This window comes from Muntiacus reevesi, chromosome 13 (genome assembly GCF_963930625.1).
Source record: "Muntiacus reevesi chromosome 13, mMunRee1.1, whole genome shotgun sequence".
Taxonomy (NCBI): Eukaryota; Metazoa; Chordata; class Mammalia; order Artiodactyla; family Cervidae; genus Muntiacus; species Muntiacus reevesi.
The window spans coordinates 28971503-28985025 of NC_089261.1; the positions used below are offsets into that span (position 1 = coordinate 28971503).

A 13523-nucleotide genomic window follows, 5' to 3' on the forward strand; every position below is an offset into this window, starting at 1 on the left:
ACCACCCTTATGGCAGAAAGTGAAGAGGAACTAAAATGCCTCTTGATGAAAGTGAAAGAGGGGAGTGAAAAAGTTGGCTTAAAGCTCAACGTTCAGAAAACTAAGATCATGGCATCTAGTCCCATCACTTCATTGGAAATAGATGGGGAGACAGTGGAAACAGTGTCAGACTTTATTTTTTTGGGCTCCAAAGTCACTGCAGATGGTGATTGCAGCCATGAAATTAAAAGATGCTTACTCCTTGGAAGGAAAGTTATGACCAACCTAGACAGCATATTGAAAAGCAGAGACATTACTTTGCCAAAAAAGGTCTGTCTAGTCAAGGCTATGATTTTTCCAGTGGTCATGTATGGATGTGAGAGTTGGACTGTGGAGAAAGCTGAGCATCGAAGAATTGATGCTTTTGAACTGTGGTGTTGGAGAAGACTCTTGAGAGTCCCTTGGACTGCAAGGAGATCCAACCAGTCCATCCTAAAGGAGATCAGTCCTGGGTGTTCATTGGGAGGACTGATGCTGAAGCTGAAACTCTAGTACTTTGGCCACCTGATGCGAAGAGTTGAATCACTGGAAAAGACCCTGATGCTGGGAAGGATTGGGGGCAGGAGGAGAAGGGGACCACGGAGGATTAGATGGCTCGATGGCCTCACGGACTCGATGGACATGACTTTAAGTGAACTTCGGGAGTTGGTCATGGACAGGGAGGCCTGGCATGCTGCGATTCATGGGTTTGCAGTGAGTCGGACATGACTGAGCGACTGAACTGAACTGAACTGAACTGAACATTACATAAAGTACTGGAAAGCCAGCCTACCCAAACTTCCTGGATAATCTATGAAGCAGGGGCTCCCCTTGTGGCTCAGTGGTAAAGACTCTACCTGCCAATGAATGAGGTTTGAACCGTGATCTCACATGCTGTGGAGCAAATAAGCCCATGCACCACAACTACTGAACCCATGCTTAAGAATAACTCTGAGCCCATGAGCTGAGGCTACTGAAGCCCACATGCCTAGAGCCCATTCACCACAAGAGAGGCCACTTTAATAAGAAGCCTGCACACCGTAACTAGAGTAGCCCCTGCTTGCCACAACTAGAGAAAGCCCACGCAGCATTGAAGACCTGGCACAGCCAAAAATAAAACAAATGAAATTATTTAAAAAAATTTTTAAAAAAAATCCTATAAAGCAGTGTGTGGAAATGTGAGTCCTATGGTATCTTCTGTAGTGAGTTGCTAATTCTTCACAGGGTGTCGCCTAGCTTCTGGAATGCATGTGGTGCATTGGATCTTCAAGCTACTGGCTACTTCCTGTACAACCTGCTTGACTGAATGATTTCACTGCTGTGGTGGGGCATACTGATGTTCTGTGCATGTTCAGATAGTCTGGATCTCTTCAGGCTATATTAGGACAATCCTGGAGTAAAGCTGAATTTTTTTCTGTTCCATGATAATGAAAAATTTTCCATTTTTCTGAGAAGGATCAAAAAAATGCATTTGTGAATTAAAAGGCTGCATATTATGTATCTAAGGGCATGAAAATCTGCTTTAGAAACAGCGCCATGTGTACAAGTTGGATCACTACTTGACTGAGCTTGTGTCCAGACTACAGTCATTCTCTAGGCTACATTGGGCTTCTACACCATCTATGCTACCTAATTAAACAGGATTATGATAGGCATATTCACCTTGCCAGTCTTTAAGAGCATCCTAATCTCTGTCACCCTCCTTGCTGAGCCCCCTACCTGGAATGCTATATATATGCTATATATAATGCTATATATATATATATTCATTCTCTATCTTATCTGGGGAGTAAGTTTCAGAGCCATCCATCTGGCCTCCTCACCATGGTGGTCCTTAGCAAAAGACCAGGGATCCAATGCAGGGGTTACTCTAATGGCCAAGAATGTCAATCCTGTCCAACAGCAGTCTCTCGCACCAGGGCTGATTTGGCCACTACTGAACGTCTAAAATAAGAGACGAAGACTGAGTCCCCAATATAGCCCATTACTAGGAGAGACCAACTAGCACTTGACTATTTTGGCCCTCAAAAGGCCAGTGTTTGTCCTCACAGGAAAATCTCATATTCCAGGCATGTGTTTTCTTTCCTGCCCCCCAGGGCCTCAGCTGGCACCACTATCCAAAGGTTTACAAAATGTCTGGTCAGCCAGTATGCTATCCCACATACACTGCATCAGACCAGAGGACCTACTTTGCATTAAAGGATGTGCAAGACTATGCCCAGCACAAAAGGACTCACTGCATGTACCAGTAGCTGCTTCTGCAAAAGAGCTTTGGAACAGCCTAGTGAAAGCACAGTTGAAGTCCCAGCTTGGAAGCAATATTCTGCCAGGACAGGGTGCTGCCCTTCAGAGTGCAGTCTATGAAATGGACAAAAGCCAGTGCTGTGTTCTCAAAGTGGAAGAACCCAGCAGTGAGGGTGGGTCTCACCAACCACCACTACCAAAGACCCTCCAGGGGCCCTGTGCTTCCTGGACACACCACTCCAGGCTGCAGAGTTAAGAGGTCTTGAGCCCCACAGGAGATATACATTTCACCAGGGACAGAGCATTTTCCACTTAATAAAGATAGACATGACTTGAGGATTGTGCTCCTTGTAACCAGGGACCAGCAGGAAAGAGGAGCTGTTGTTTCTGCAGGGTGTCTGATACATCATGGGGAAAATGGGCTGCCATCATACACGGGGCAGGGAATCTGAGTTGATGTGGGTAACCCACCGAGATCCTTCTTGGTTTTCTTTCCCACTTGTGATGGTAACTGGAGAAACACCACAGCTCGGGTGTGAGAAGGTATTGGTGACCAGGGCCCAGAGCCCTTAGGAATGAGGATCTGGCTCATGCTCATGTCAGCAAGGGTGGTAGCTGTGAGAATCTGGAATGCATAACAGGTGAGAGGAAACAGTTGCAACAGGAGTTCTGTAGTTCATCCTGATTTCCCTCTTCTTAGTCTCTCTCTAGACAAACCCAACCTTGGAAGGGATGCTCTGTGCAGTCGTGGAGCTGAACCACCCAGATCCCTCTTCCAGGAACCTGCTGCCCAGTGGCTGGGACTTCCTCCACTCGCCAGCTTGTCCAGAGTTGGTCTCAGGGGAAAAGGGCTGCTTCACCTGAGCTCATGCTCTCCCCAGGACAGCCTGCCTCTGCTGACTGACAACCCAGGCTTGTAAGGGCCTGGATGTCAAGGCCAAATATGAGACACTTTTATGAGTGATTCTCTTCAGAGCCCCTGCTGGCCTGGCCAAGGTCTCCACAACCTACAGTGCAGTTATGATTTTTCCTTTGACCAATCCATTCCTTTCTCTTCTCCCATTACTTCATGTTGATTCTCAATAAACATCTTACACGCCAAACTTCATCTCAGTATCTGCTTCCAGAGGCCCCAACTTATGACACAGCCTGACCTTGCTGTCAGTGAGGAGCAGCACTTGGGTTGCAATAATGAACACAACTTGAACCAGCTGAAACAAACATGGGGATTTATTGTAAGGATATTTAGGATATCTCACAGAAAAGTCCAATAATCAAGGCAAGAAAATGGCAGAGATGAACCCAGACTTCAAGACAAGAACCAGATCCTGGAACCCAGCCAGGATGCTCATGATTTGGCTTCCGTGGTGGCTTCACACTTCTCTCATTGCAGCTATGCCTCCTCATGTGGTAGAAAACACAGCCACTGACACCACTGACACTTATGAACCAAAGCTTCGGTTGTTAAAATTATATAGACAAACAAAAGTCCTAGCTTTCCAGAAGCTTCCTAATGGGAAAGATAAAACATGCAACAATTTTATCACCAGTGACAAATACATGTACAAGTTCACATAGGTTGAATAGGTATTAACAAGGAACAAGGGCATTTCAGTGGCAGTAGATCGACAAAAAAGCACACGCACATAAAAGCGTAAAATGAGAGATTGTGGAACTCTCAAGTAGTTTAAGGAAACAAAAACAAAACAAAACCAAAACTGTAAGAGGAAAGATAAAGTATTCAGAAATTATGAACAGGTATGGTTTTGTATAAAAGTCCTCATATACCATGAGGATATTACACCTTAAATCCACAATGTGTGTGTGTGTGTGTGTGTGTGCATGCGCACGTGCACATGCATGTGCTCAGTCATGTCCAACTCTTTGCAACCTCATGAACTGTAGCCCACCAGGCTCCTCTGTCCATGGGACTGGCCAGGTAAGAATACTGGAATGGGTTGCCATTCCTTCTCCAGGTGGATCTTCCTGATCCAGGGACTGAAGCCATGTCTCCTGTGTCTCCTGCGATGGCAGGCGGATTCCTTACCACTGAATCACCTGGGAAGCCAAGCCTACAATTAGCCACATGATAATTCAATACAAGAGTGTATAATCAGAAATGCATCTTAAAATAACTAGTATATATAAGTGCAAAAAATGGACTGAAAGGATGAAAAGGGCAAAAAATATGCATACAGCTGCAAAAGTAATGACTGAGTTAGTTAACTGGCATGCAGGCCAGCACTAGGTGCTCAGCATCTGAAAGCTTGTTGGTATCATGTTTGTAGACTGACAAACTCAATGAAATTGACAATCTGGGTACATACTGGAGTAAATGACCAAATGACTGAGATCTCAAGTGTAGGATCCAAATGTCTATGGATGTATATTTTGCTATGTAATACAGATATTGGTAGATATGTCTGGTATTCTTTGGGTTCATTTCATCTCAGGGTTCTACATGTGATGAAAATGTCACATGAAATAAAAATATCAGGAACATACAGATCCATACAGATAATGGTGTCTGAAAATATCAAAACCCACAAAGAAAAGCTGAACACAAGGCAATCCTGGCATAGGTCTCAGAATTCATAGATGGGACCTCCAGAAGATCCAGTACTTAATGTAAGGAATAGAATAGAAAGTGTGCTCTGCAGGATTACTTCCACACCAATGGAGGAACCTGGGTGGTGAAAGAGGAAGGGGAAGGAGATGCTCCTCCTCAAGTATTCCATCTAAATGTCATTTATTGAGTTTCACAAAACCATAAGTAAATCCAGCCTAACTTTAAAATTGGCTTTCTTCTTGATGCAGCATTTGTAGTAGGAATCGGTGAGGGGAAATATATTTTTGTGGTTTACCAAGGTGACTTAAAAACGTGACACTAAGAATTTCTAATTTCAGAATCAGAGGCCTCTTGTGACCCTTCAGAAGACAGAATGCCAGGTGAGTTCTACACCACACACCTGGGATGTGGAACATCAGGTATTTTGAAAAACAAAACCCCTGCTGCCAGCATCAGCCCTGACACAGGATGACTGACATCAGATCCTTAGGAAACACATTCGCCCTTGGGAAAACACATTCGCCCTTGGGATTCGATCAAAAGGCCAGTGAAGTTTCATCATCTCATAAAGGAAGTTCTAATATTAACTGCTTAGTAGTTCAAAAATAATCTAGGACAGGAGTGAGCAAAACTAGGAAGCTTTTAGACAACAGACTCCTCAGCCGAATCCAAGACCCAACAAGTCAATCACTGGGCTGAGCAAAGAGACCCAGGATAGACGGAAAAGAAAAAAATGGTGGTGGGGGGGGGGGGACAAAACAAAACCCAACAACCCATAAAATAAAACACCACACTGTAACTACTCGTTCCTTTACAAAGGTCTGTTTCACCAACCTGGTAAAATGACCTTAAGATATTAGGGAGAAAAGTAGGAAGTCCATAAATTTATGTATGAATAAAAATTTGGGAAATAGGACTTTGTTGAAATTCTGGTACAATAGTTCATAAAATTACCCTCATTTATTTAGCATTCCAATTTTCCAACAATGATGTAAAATTGTAGGTAAAGAAAAAAATACTGCTAGAATCAAAGGTACCAAACACCACACTGGTAAGACGACTTGTGCATGAGAGAAGGCCTGATTTTTTCAAGTATGGAAACAAGGTCAATGCTAGACTTTTCTGAATTTCACCATCATACAAAAAACATAGTTGATTTTGTCGAACAACATTATAGAGAGATTGCTACAAAATTCTAAATAAACCTAGGCATGGTTCGTGCATTTTCAGAAGGAACCACCCTTATAAAATGGTAAGCACACATGGGAACTTTCTCATGTGCATGATACAACAGGTGAAAGACAAGTGAAACACTAACATTTCCAGTGATGAAATAAAAAAAAGCTTGATTTCTGATACCTGTCTGGTAATCACAGAAATCTGCAGGAAGGCAAAATAGGCTTCCTGGGATACATCAAAAATATGGTTCTCACCACAAAATCCTTTATATTTTATATTCTCTGGATAGGGATTCTCAAATACCTAGCTTCTTCATCTAATTTTTAAGGAATATTTTACAAAACACCAAAAACATAATAGCAGCACACAATATTCATGACAATTCATCACAGTAAATTAAAATACAAGTTGTACTTGGGTGACATAGCACTTAAGATACACACACTGGATGCATGGAGGCACCTCATTACACAAGGAGGGCATTCTGCTCCAAGTTAATGCCACTGAGCAGGAGTGTAGAGCCACAGTTCATTCTCCTCACAATTTACTCGTGCCATTCTGCAGTTCTACACTAGAATACTTATTAATCAGGTTTTATATAAACTGTTTCTCAGAGTCTAGGATCCAAAAGACTTTATATAATGTTGGCTTTTGCTACTAAAGAGAAAGGTCAGTGCTGATAATAGAGCCTTTTATAAACTAACAAATCATAAGGAAATGTGTTGATATTACTCATGCTACTTATTGAGCAGTAAGACATGTCCTACGAGTTATCATTTTTATAGTATTATTAAAATAGAAAAACCAGTGGCACGTGGTATGTCTTGATAGACATCAGAGGCACTACAAGGCATGTACATCTCATGCTCCCAATTACATTACCATATGTAATTCCAAAATACAAAACACAGCCTGTGACACAGGAAAATAAGCCATAATTATATACCATGGAGAAATTTTGTATTCCAATGACTCAATTTATTCACATTTTTAGAAACTTCATACTTGAGCCTTAATATAATTTAGAACCAGTTATTTTTGGTACCTATGTCTATAAAGAGTGCGTGGCTTTCCATTATAGCATTATTTCTAGGGGCATGTATTTCTAGTGTCTTTAAACTGTTAGATATACCCACAGGATACAACATGGTGGGGTTACTTGCCGAAGATTGTCCTATATTTAGTATTTTCAAAGAATTCATTCCTGAGGGCATCTTCTTATGTACAATGAGCTGTTATTTCTTGATGAAAATATCACCTCACTTGCTGTATTCATGAAGTTTTCCTTAACTCACTGGAATAGGATTCATTTTCAGTGGGAATTTTTCCAATGGCTAATGAAATTTTATCTCTGGAAAGCTTTCTGATAGTCACAGTATTCTTCTGTACTGTTAATTTTCTACTGAAAAAGGTTTGAAAGGTTTTTGAAATCCACTGCAATTCACAGGGTCATTCTCCCTCTGAATTCTAATATAATAAACACATTAATCTGCTGAAAGCTTCCCCGACATAACCTATTTGGAGTTCCTAACTTAAAAGTGTATTCAGACATATAATGTGATGTAACTATTATCTGAAAGATTTACCATAACTGATGAGGTAAGATCTCTGTCAAAGACTAACATTAACACCATTCTTAGGATTTCTTTACTGTATGAGTTCTCCGATGATTAATAAGCTGTGACTTTTGGGAGAAGGCTTTCCCACACTCACTGCATTGAAAAGGTTTCTCTCCTGTATGAATTCTCTGATGATTAACAAGCTGTGACTTCTGAGAGAAGGCCTTTCTACATTCACTGCAACTGTAGGGTCTCTCTCCTGTGTGTGTCCTCTGATGTGGTATGAGGTGTGACTTCCGAGAGAAGGCTTTGCCACAGTCGCTGCATTCAAAGGGTTTCTCTCCTGTATGTGTCCTCTGATGATTTATGAGACTTGATCTCTCCCTGAAGGCTTTCCTACATTCACTGCATTCATAAGGTTTTTCTCCTGTATGAGTTCTCTGATGTCTAATTAGTTCTGATTTTTCAAAGAAAGCTTTTTGACAAAGACTGCATCCATACGGTTTCTCTCCCGTGTGAATTCTCTGGTGAGTATTGAGCTGTGACTTCTGGGAGAAGGCTTTTTCACAATCCCTGCATGCGTAAGGTTTTTCTCCTGTATGGGTTCTCTGATGTGTTGCAAGACTTGACTTTTCACCAAAGGCTTTCCCACATTCATTGCATTCATAGGGTTTCTCTCCTGTGTGTGTCCTCTGATGTGATATGAGATGTGATTTCTGACAAAAGGCTTTCCCACACTCACTGCACACATACGGTTTTTCTCCTGTATGAATTCTCTGGTGATTAGTAAGGCTTAATTTTTCACTGAAAGCTTTCCCACATTCACTGCACTCGTAGGGTTTTTCACCTGTATGAGTTCTCTGATGTCTGACAAGCTGGGATTTCCTGCTGAAGGCCTTCCCACACTTAGTGCATACAAAGGGTTTTTCTCCTGTGTGTGTCATCTGATGTGATAAGAGGTGAGATTTCTGGGAAAAGGCTTTCCCACACTGGATGCATCCATGAGGCTTCTCTCCTGTATGGGTTCTCTGATGGTTAATAAGACTAGATCTCTCTCTGAAGGCTTTCCCACATTCACTGCATTCATAGGGTTTCTCTCCAGTATGAATTGTTTGATGTCTAATTAACTCTGATTTCTCAAAGAAGGCTTTTCTACAATCACTACATCCATAGGGTTTTGTTCCTGTGTGGGTCCTGTGATGTGTGACAAGTTGTGACTTCCTGCTGAAGGCTTTCCCACATTCTCTGCATTCAAAAGGTTTCTCTCCTGTATGAATCCTTTGATGATTGATGAGATTTGACTTTTCACTAAAGGCCCTCCCACATTCAGTGCATCCATAGGGTTTCTCTCCTGTGTGTGTCCTCCAATGTGATATGAGATGTGACTTCCGGGAGAAGGCTTTCCCACATGCACCACATTCATATGGTTTCTCTCCTGTATGTGTCCTCTGATGGGATGTTAGCTGTGACTTTTGGGAGAAGGCTTTCCCACATTGGCTACAATTGTAAGGTTTCTCTCCTGTATGAGTTCTATGATGTGTAATAAACTGTGACTTCTGGGGAAAAGTCTTGCCACATTTACCACAGCCATAGGCTATTTCTCTTATATGTCTGCTCTGATGTTTAATGAGACTTGATTTCTTACTGAAGCGTTTCCTACATTCACTGCATTCATAGAGTTTCTCCCCTGAACGACTTCTGTGATATATGATAATCTGTGACTTCTTATAGCTAACTTTATCACATGCATAGTATTTTAACAAAGTATCAGTTTCCTCAGTCTTGGTATGGAGAAATAATTTATCAAATATGTTTAAGTCAGCTGATTCCATTCTTCCATAGTTTGCTTTCGGAATAAGAAAATCTAAATGATGTTTTAAAATTAACCCATCTATGTCACCTTCTTTGTTTGATTTCCTTAAAGGAATAAAGTTTGTGCTCAGATTAAACTTTTTTCCAAGTGCATCACATTCATGATCTTGTTTCATATTTTTAAACTTCTTGTTATCCTTGTGCCAAGTCATGTGACCATTTACTTGAAAGACTTGATCTATGAAGAAAAAAAAATCCTGTAAGTTCTTCCATGATTGTGTTTACTGAATAAAAACCTAGAAATGCTATTTGAGGGAATCAATGCTTTTTAATGTTTAGTTTCCTAATATGACTGCAATGTCTAACCTCCAGGTATTGAAAAACACTTTAAACAAGAACAGAAAGCAGGCAGTAGATTAAGTTTGAATGAAACTGACCACCAACTTGGGGCAAAGGGTGTAATCACTGAACAGGCTACATGGGCTTACTACACAGGTCCTCAGTGTCACCTGCCTCCCTTCAGCCACACTCAGAGGACACTGCAGCTCAGGTCAATTGTGGGGCCTAACCAGGGTGCCCACATCTCTCCACCAAGAGATGGAGATGGGCTGTAAGTGCCTTCTTGGGCCATATGCAGGTATGCCAGATACTCTGGAGCCCTAATGTTCCCTGGGGCAATACTCAGTCACTGAGAGACAGGAGGCAGAGGGTGGTACTAGCTTTCTGGTCCCTCAGAGGGTTCCCAGAAGCACACTGTTCATGCATTCCTCTCTCACGCCATCTCGCTTCCCCTTATCCCACTAACACTGTAGAGATCACAGTCCCAACAAGTATCTCAGGGTCTGCTTTTGAGGGTCCTTGAATTAAGTCAGTGTCACACAACAGGTAACGAGGAGGAGGGCCCACTTGATCAGAGCAGTGCTGGATGCTTGGTGGTGCCACATAACTCACAAAAGAAGATGAGAACCGGGATCTACACTAGCTAGCAATTTGGGAAGTTCAGACTAGACTTAGTTTTAAGTGAGAATAGAGAAGTCTTTCAAAAGATGTTTTCCAAAGGTAAAAAACTTAGTAAAAAAAAAATGGCAGAAAGAGGTAATTCTTTATACTCCTTGTCTAAGCTACAGAAAAAGCACAACAGAACTTGACCAGCCAAGGGGAAAAGTGGACCAACAGTTTGGGAGGAATGATAATCCATTTTCTGACATAATAAGGCTGAACAGAGAGGGTTTCCCATCAGAGATACCCAAAGCGAGGAAAAATAAAGCCCTGATGGTCAAGCACAGGTGTCTTTGACCCCAGAGAGGAGAAAGGACAGGAGGAGATTAACCACATCAGAGGACAGAATACCTAATAAGAAGTCAAAGTCCCAGATGTGAAAGACTGGGAGTAACATCATGGGCCAGACCAGCTGGAAACATTTCACTTCAAGCTACAAGCAAAGAAGCCACATGTAATGTGATTCACTTCAGTAGCTCATGTTAACTGTTCTGAATCACCATTAAAGCTTTGAGATTTTGAAAAGAGCCCTCTAAGGCACATTTCAAGGATGCCAACCCCCACCCAGCTGAGACTGACTTCCACCTTCTCTCCTCTGCCTGGTCTTCAAACACTCACCTAGTGAGTCTGAACTTGGAATTTCTCCATCTCCTGTCCATGGCTCTTCTCCTTGCTCCAACTTAAGGATGACACCAGGTTTCATAATTTCATACCCTGTTCAGGGAAAATGACAAAGACCTTGGCCCCTACTGCATGGCCTTTGAGGCCTCTGAAGAATGAGCAAGGTTTAGAATGAGCTGACCCAATGAAGCTACCCTCATGAATACCAACAAAGTAAACAATCCTCAGAGGAATAGTAACAGTCTCCCCAGTGGATAAGGTCTAAGAATCTTTGACTTCTATAACTCAAGTCCAAAACCATAAACCCTGCAGGGGCTCTGTAGTCTGTCTGCCCTGGTTCAAATTCAGGCTCTTTCACTTCCGAGCTATCATGCCTTGGGAAAAATACTGAACTTTTTTCTTTGTCTCAATTTCCTCATGAGAAAAAAAAAAAAAAAGCAACACACCTGCCAGACTGGACTGCTCTTACCATTGAGTCAATATAAGAACAGTATGTGAAATTCGGTAAATTACATGCCTCAGGAGCTTTGTTGCTGTTCAGTCACTCAGTCGTGTACAACTCTTTGCGACTCCATGGACTGCAGTATGCCAGGCTTCCCTGTCCTTTACCATCTCCTGGAGCTTTCTCAAGCTCATGTCTACTGAGTCAGTGATGCCATCCAACTATCTTCAATCTTTCCCAGCATCAGGGTCTTTTCTAATGAGTTGGTTCTTCACATTAGGTGGCCAAAGTATTGGAGCTTCAGTTTTAGCATCAGTCCTTCCAATGAATATTCAGGATAGATTTCCTTTAGGATTGACTAGTTTGATCCTCTTGCAGTCCAAGGGGCTCTCAAGAGTCATTTCCAACACCACAGTTCAAAAGCATCAATTCTTCAACACTCAGCCTTCTTTATGGTCCAACTCTCACTCACATCCATATATGACAACTGGGAAAACCATAGCTTTGACTATACAGACCTCTGTTGGCAAAGCCTCAGGAGCCTCACTACCACTATTACAATTAGCTTCAGAGGCAACACAATGAAATTAAGACTTCATTATTGGAAGGTGAGGTTCAAATACTTTCCCTGGGACTTTCATAGTCCAAGAACTTTGATCTCTAAAATTTAGGTCCAAAAATCATTAAAATTTTGCAAGTCCCAGAGCTCTCAGAAACTAAAAAACAAGCATGGTACTAGACACAATACAACATCTTCTGGGCAGTTTTTCCGTTTTTTGGCCATGCCACAAAGCTCTCAGGATCTTAGTTCCCTGACCAGGGATTGAACCCGGGCCCCCTGAAGTGGAAGCACAGAGTTCTAACTGCTGGACTGCCAGGGAAGTCCTGGGTAGCACTTCTTACCTAGTGACACAAGACTGCTATAATTCTCCAACATGACATCCTTGTATAAGTCCTTCTGATAGGGGTCCAGTAGTTGCCATTCCTTCTGGGTGAAGTCCACAGATAAATCTTCAAATGAGAATGACCCCTGTAAGAGCACAATCCTAGTGAATCAGAAGCAGGAATCACTAGGTGATGTAGGAAACAAGTACCAGAGCTTGAACACATCATTCTTATCATGGTAAGTTACAGAATGTCTATTGGGTCCCAACTTTTGCACTCTATTTTGTGGGATAAAAGGCAATTATGCATTCTTTCATCCCCTCATTTGCATGAGAACTGAAATACATGACTTTAAAATTTCCAAATCACCAACAAAGTTTTCACTGAATGTCGAATTTGGCACCAGAAGAGGCGCTGACAAAAGAAAGATAATAAAACAATATCCTCAAAAACTTCTTAGGTTGTAGACATATACAAACGTGTACATTTATAAACAAAGCAAGCTGCTTTAAGAGTTGAGGCAGAAAGGCCAGTGAGGGCATGACATGGGTCAGAGAGGGAGCCCAGCACTCCATCTATGGTCATATCAGTCTCTATTGAAGAGGTGATATGTGAAATAAGTTTTAGGAAATTAGTAGTGGTTTCCATAGAAAAGGGGGTACAAAAGCATTCTGAGTGACAGCAGGTCCAAAATGGGGACCCAAACTGCTAGAGGTAACACAGTATAAACAGTTCAGTCAGACAAGGTCACAGGGTACATTGTAGTGACTGGACTGCAGGCCACAGTGGGAGCAAGGCAGATGTGGTTACCACACCTTCTTACTGCTGACAATTAGCCATTAGAGCTTTTACAGGCTGGAAGTGATATAACCTAATTTAGATTGCAGAAAGATATCCAGACATTTTAAAAATTAATTTAAATTATTTATTTTTATTTTTGACTGCTCTAGATCTTTGTTGCCGTGTGTGGCCTTTCTCTAGCTACAGTGCACAGGCCGCTCAGTGCGGTGGCTTCTCCTGTTGCAAAGCACAGGCTCTAGGGCACATGGGCTTTTGGTAGTTGTGGCATGCAGGCTCAGTAGTTGTCGCATGCAGGCTGTAGAGCAAGGAGGCTTAAGTAGTTGTGGCTCACAGGCTCTGGAGTATAGGCTCTGTAGTTGTGGTGCATGGGCTCAGTTGCCCCATGGCAAGAGGA

General features: G+C 42.1%; 1 protein-coding gene across 5 annotated transcripts in view; it reads right to left on the minus strand.

Annotated features, from left to right (window-relative positions):
• Positions 1–3492: 3492 nt before the first annotated feature.
• Positions 3493–13523, minus strand: part of LOC136145592 (zinc finger protein 26) — a 65703-nt gene continuing 55672 nt past the window's right edge. For 4 of the 5 annotated variants that reach the window (XM_065904041.1, XM_065904043.1, XM_065904042.1 and 1 more), the window contains 3 exons: positions 12347–12473; positions 10999–11094; positions 3493–9619 (listed from right to left, as the gene is read on the minus strand). In XM_065904041.1, the coding sequence (XP_065760113.1) occupies positions 7647–9619; positions 10999–11094; positions 12347–12473 (2196 nt within the window). In that variant the 3' untranslated portion in view covers positions 3493–7646. The remainder of the gene's footprint in view (positions 9620–10998; positions 11095–12346; positions 12474–13523) is intronic. The other variant, XM_065904046.1, reaches the window with a different exon arrangement.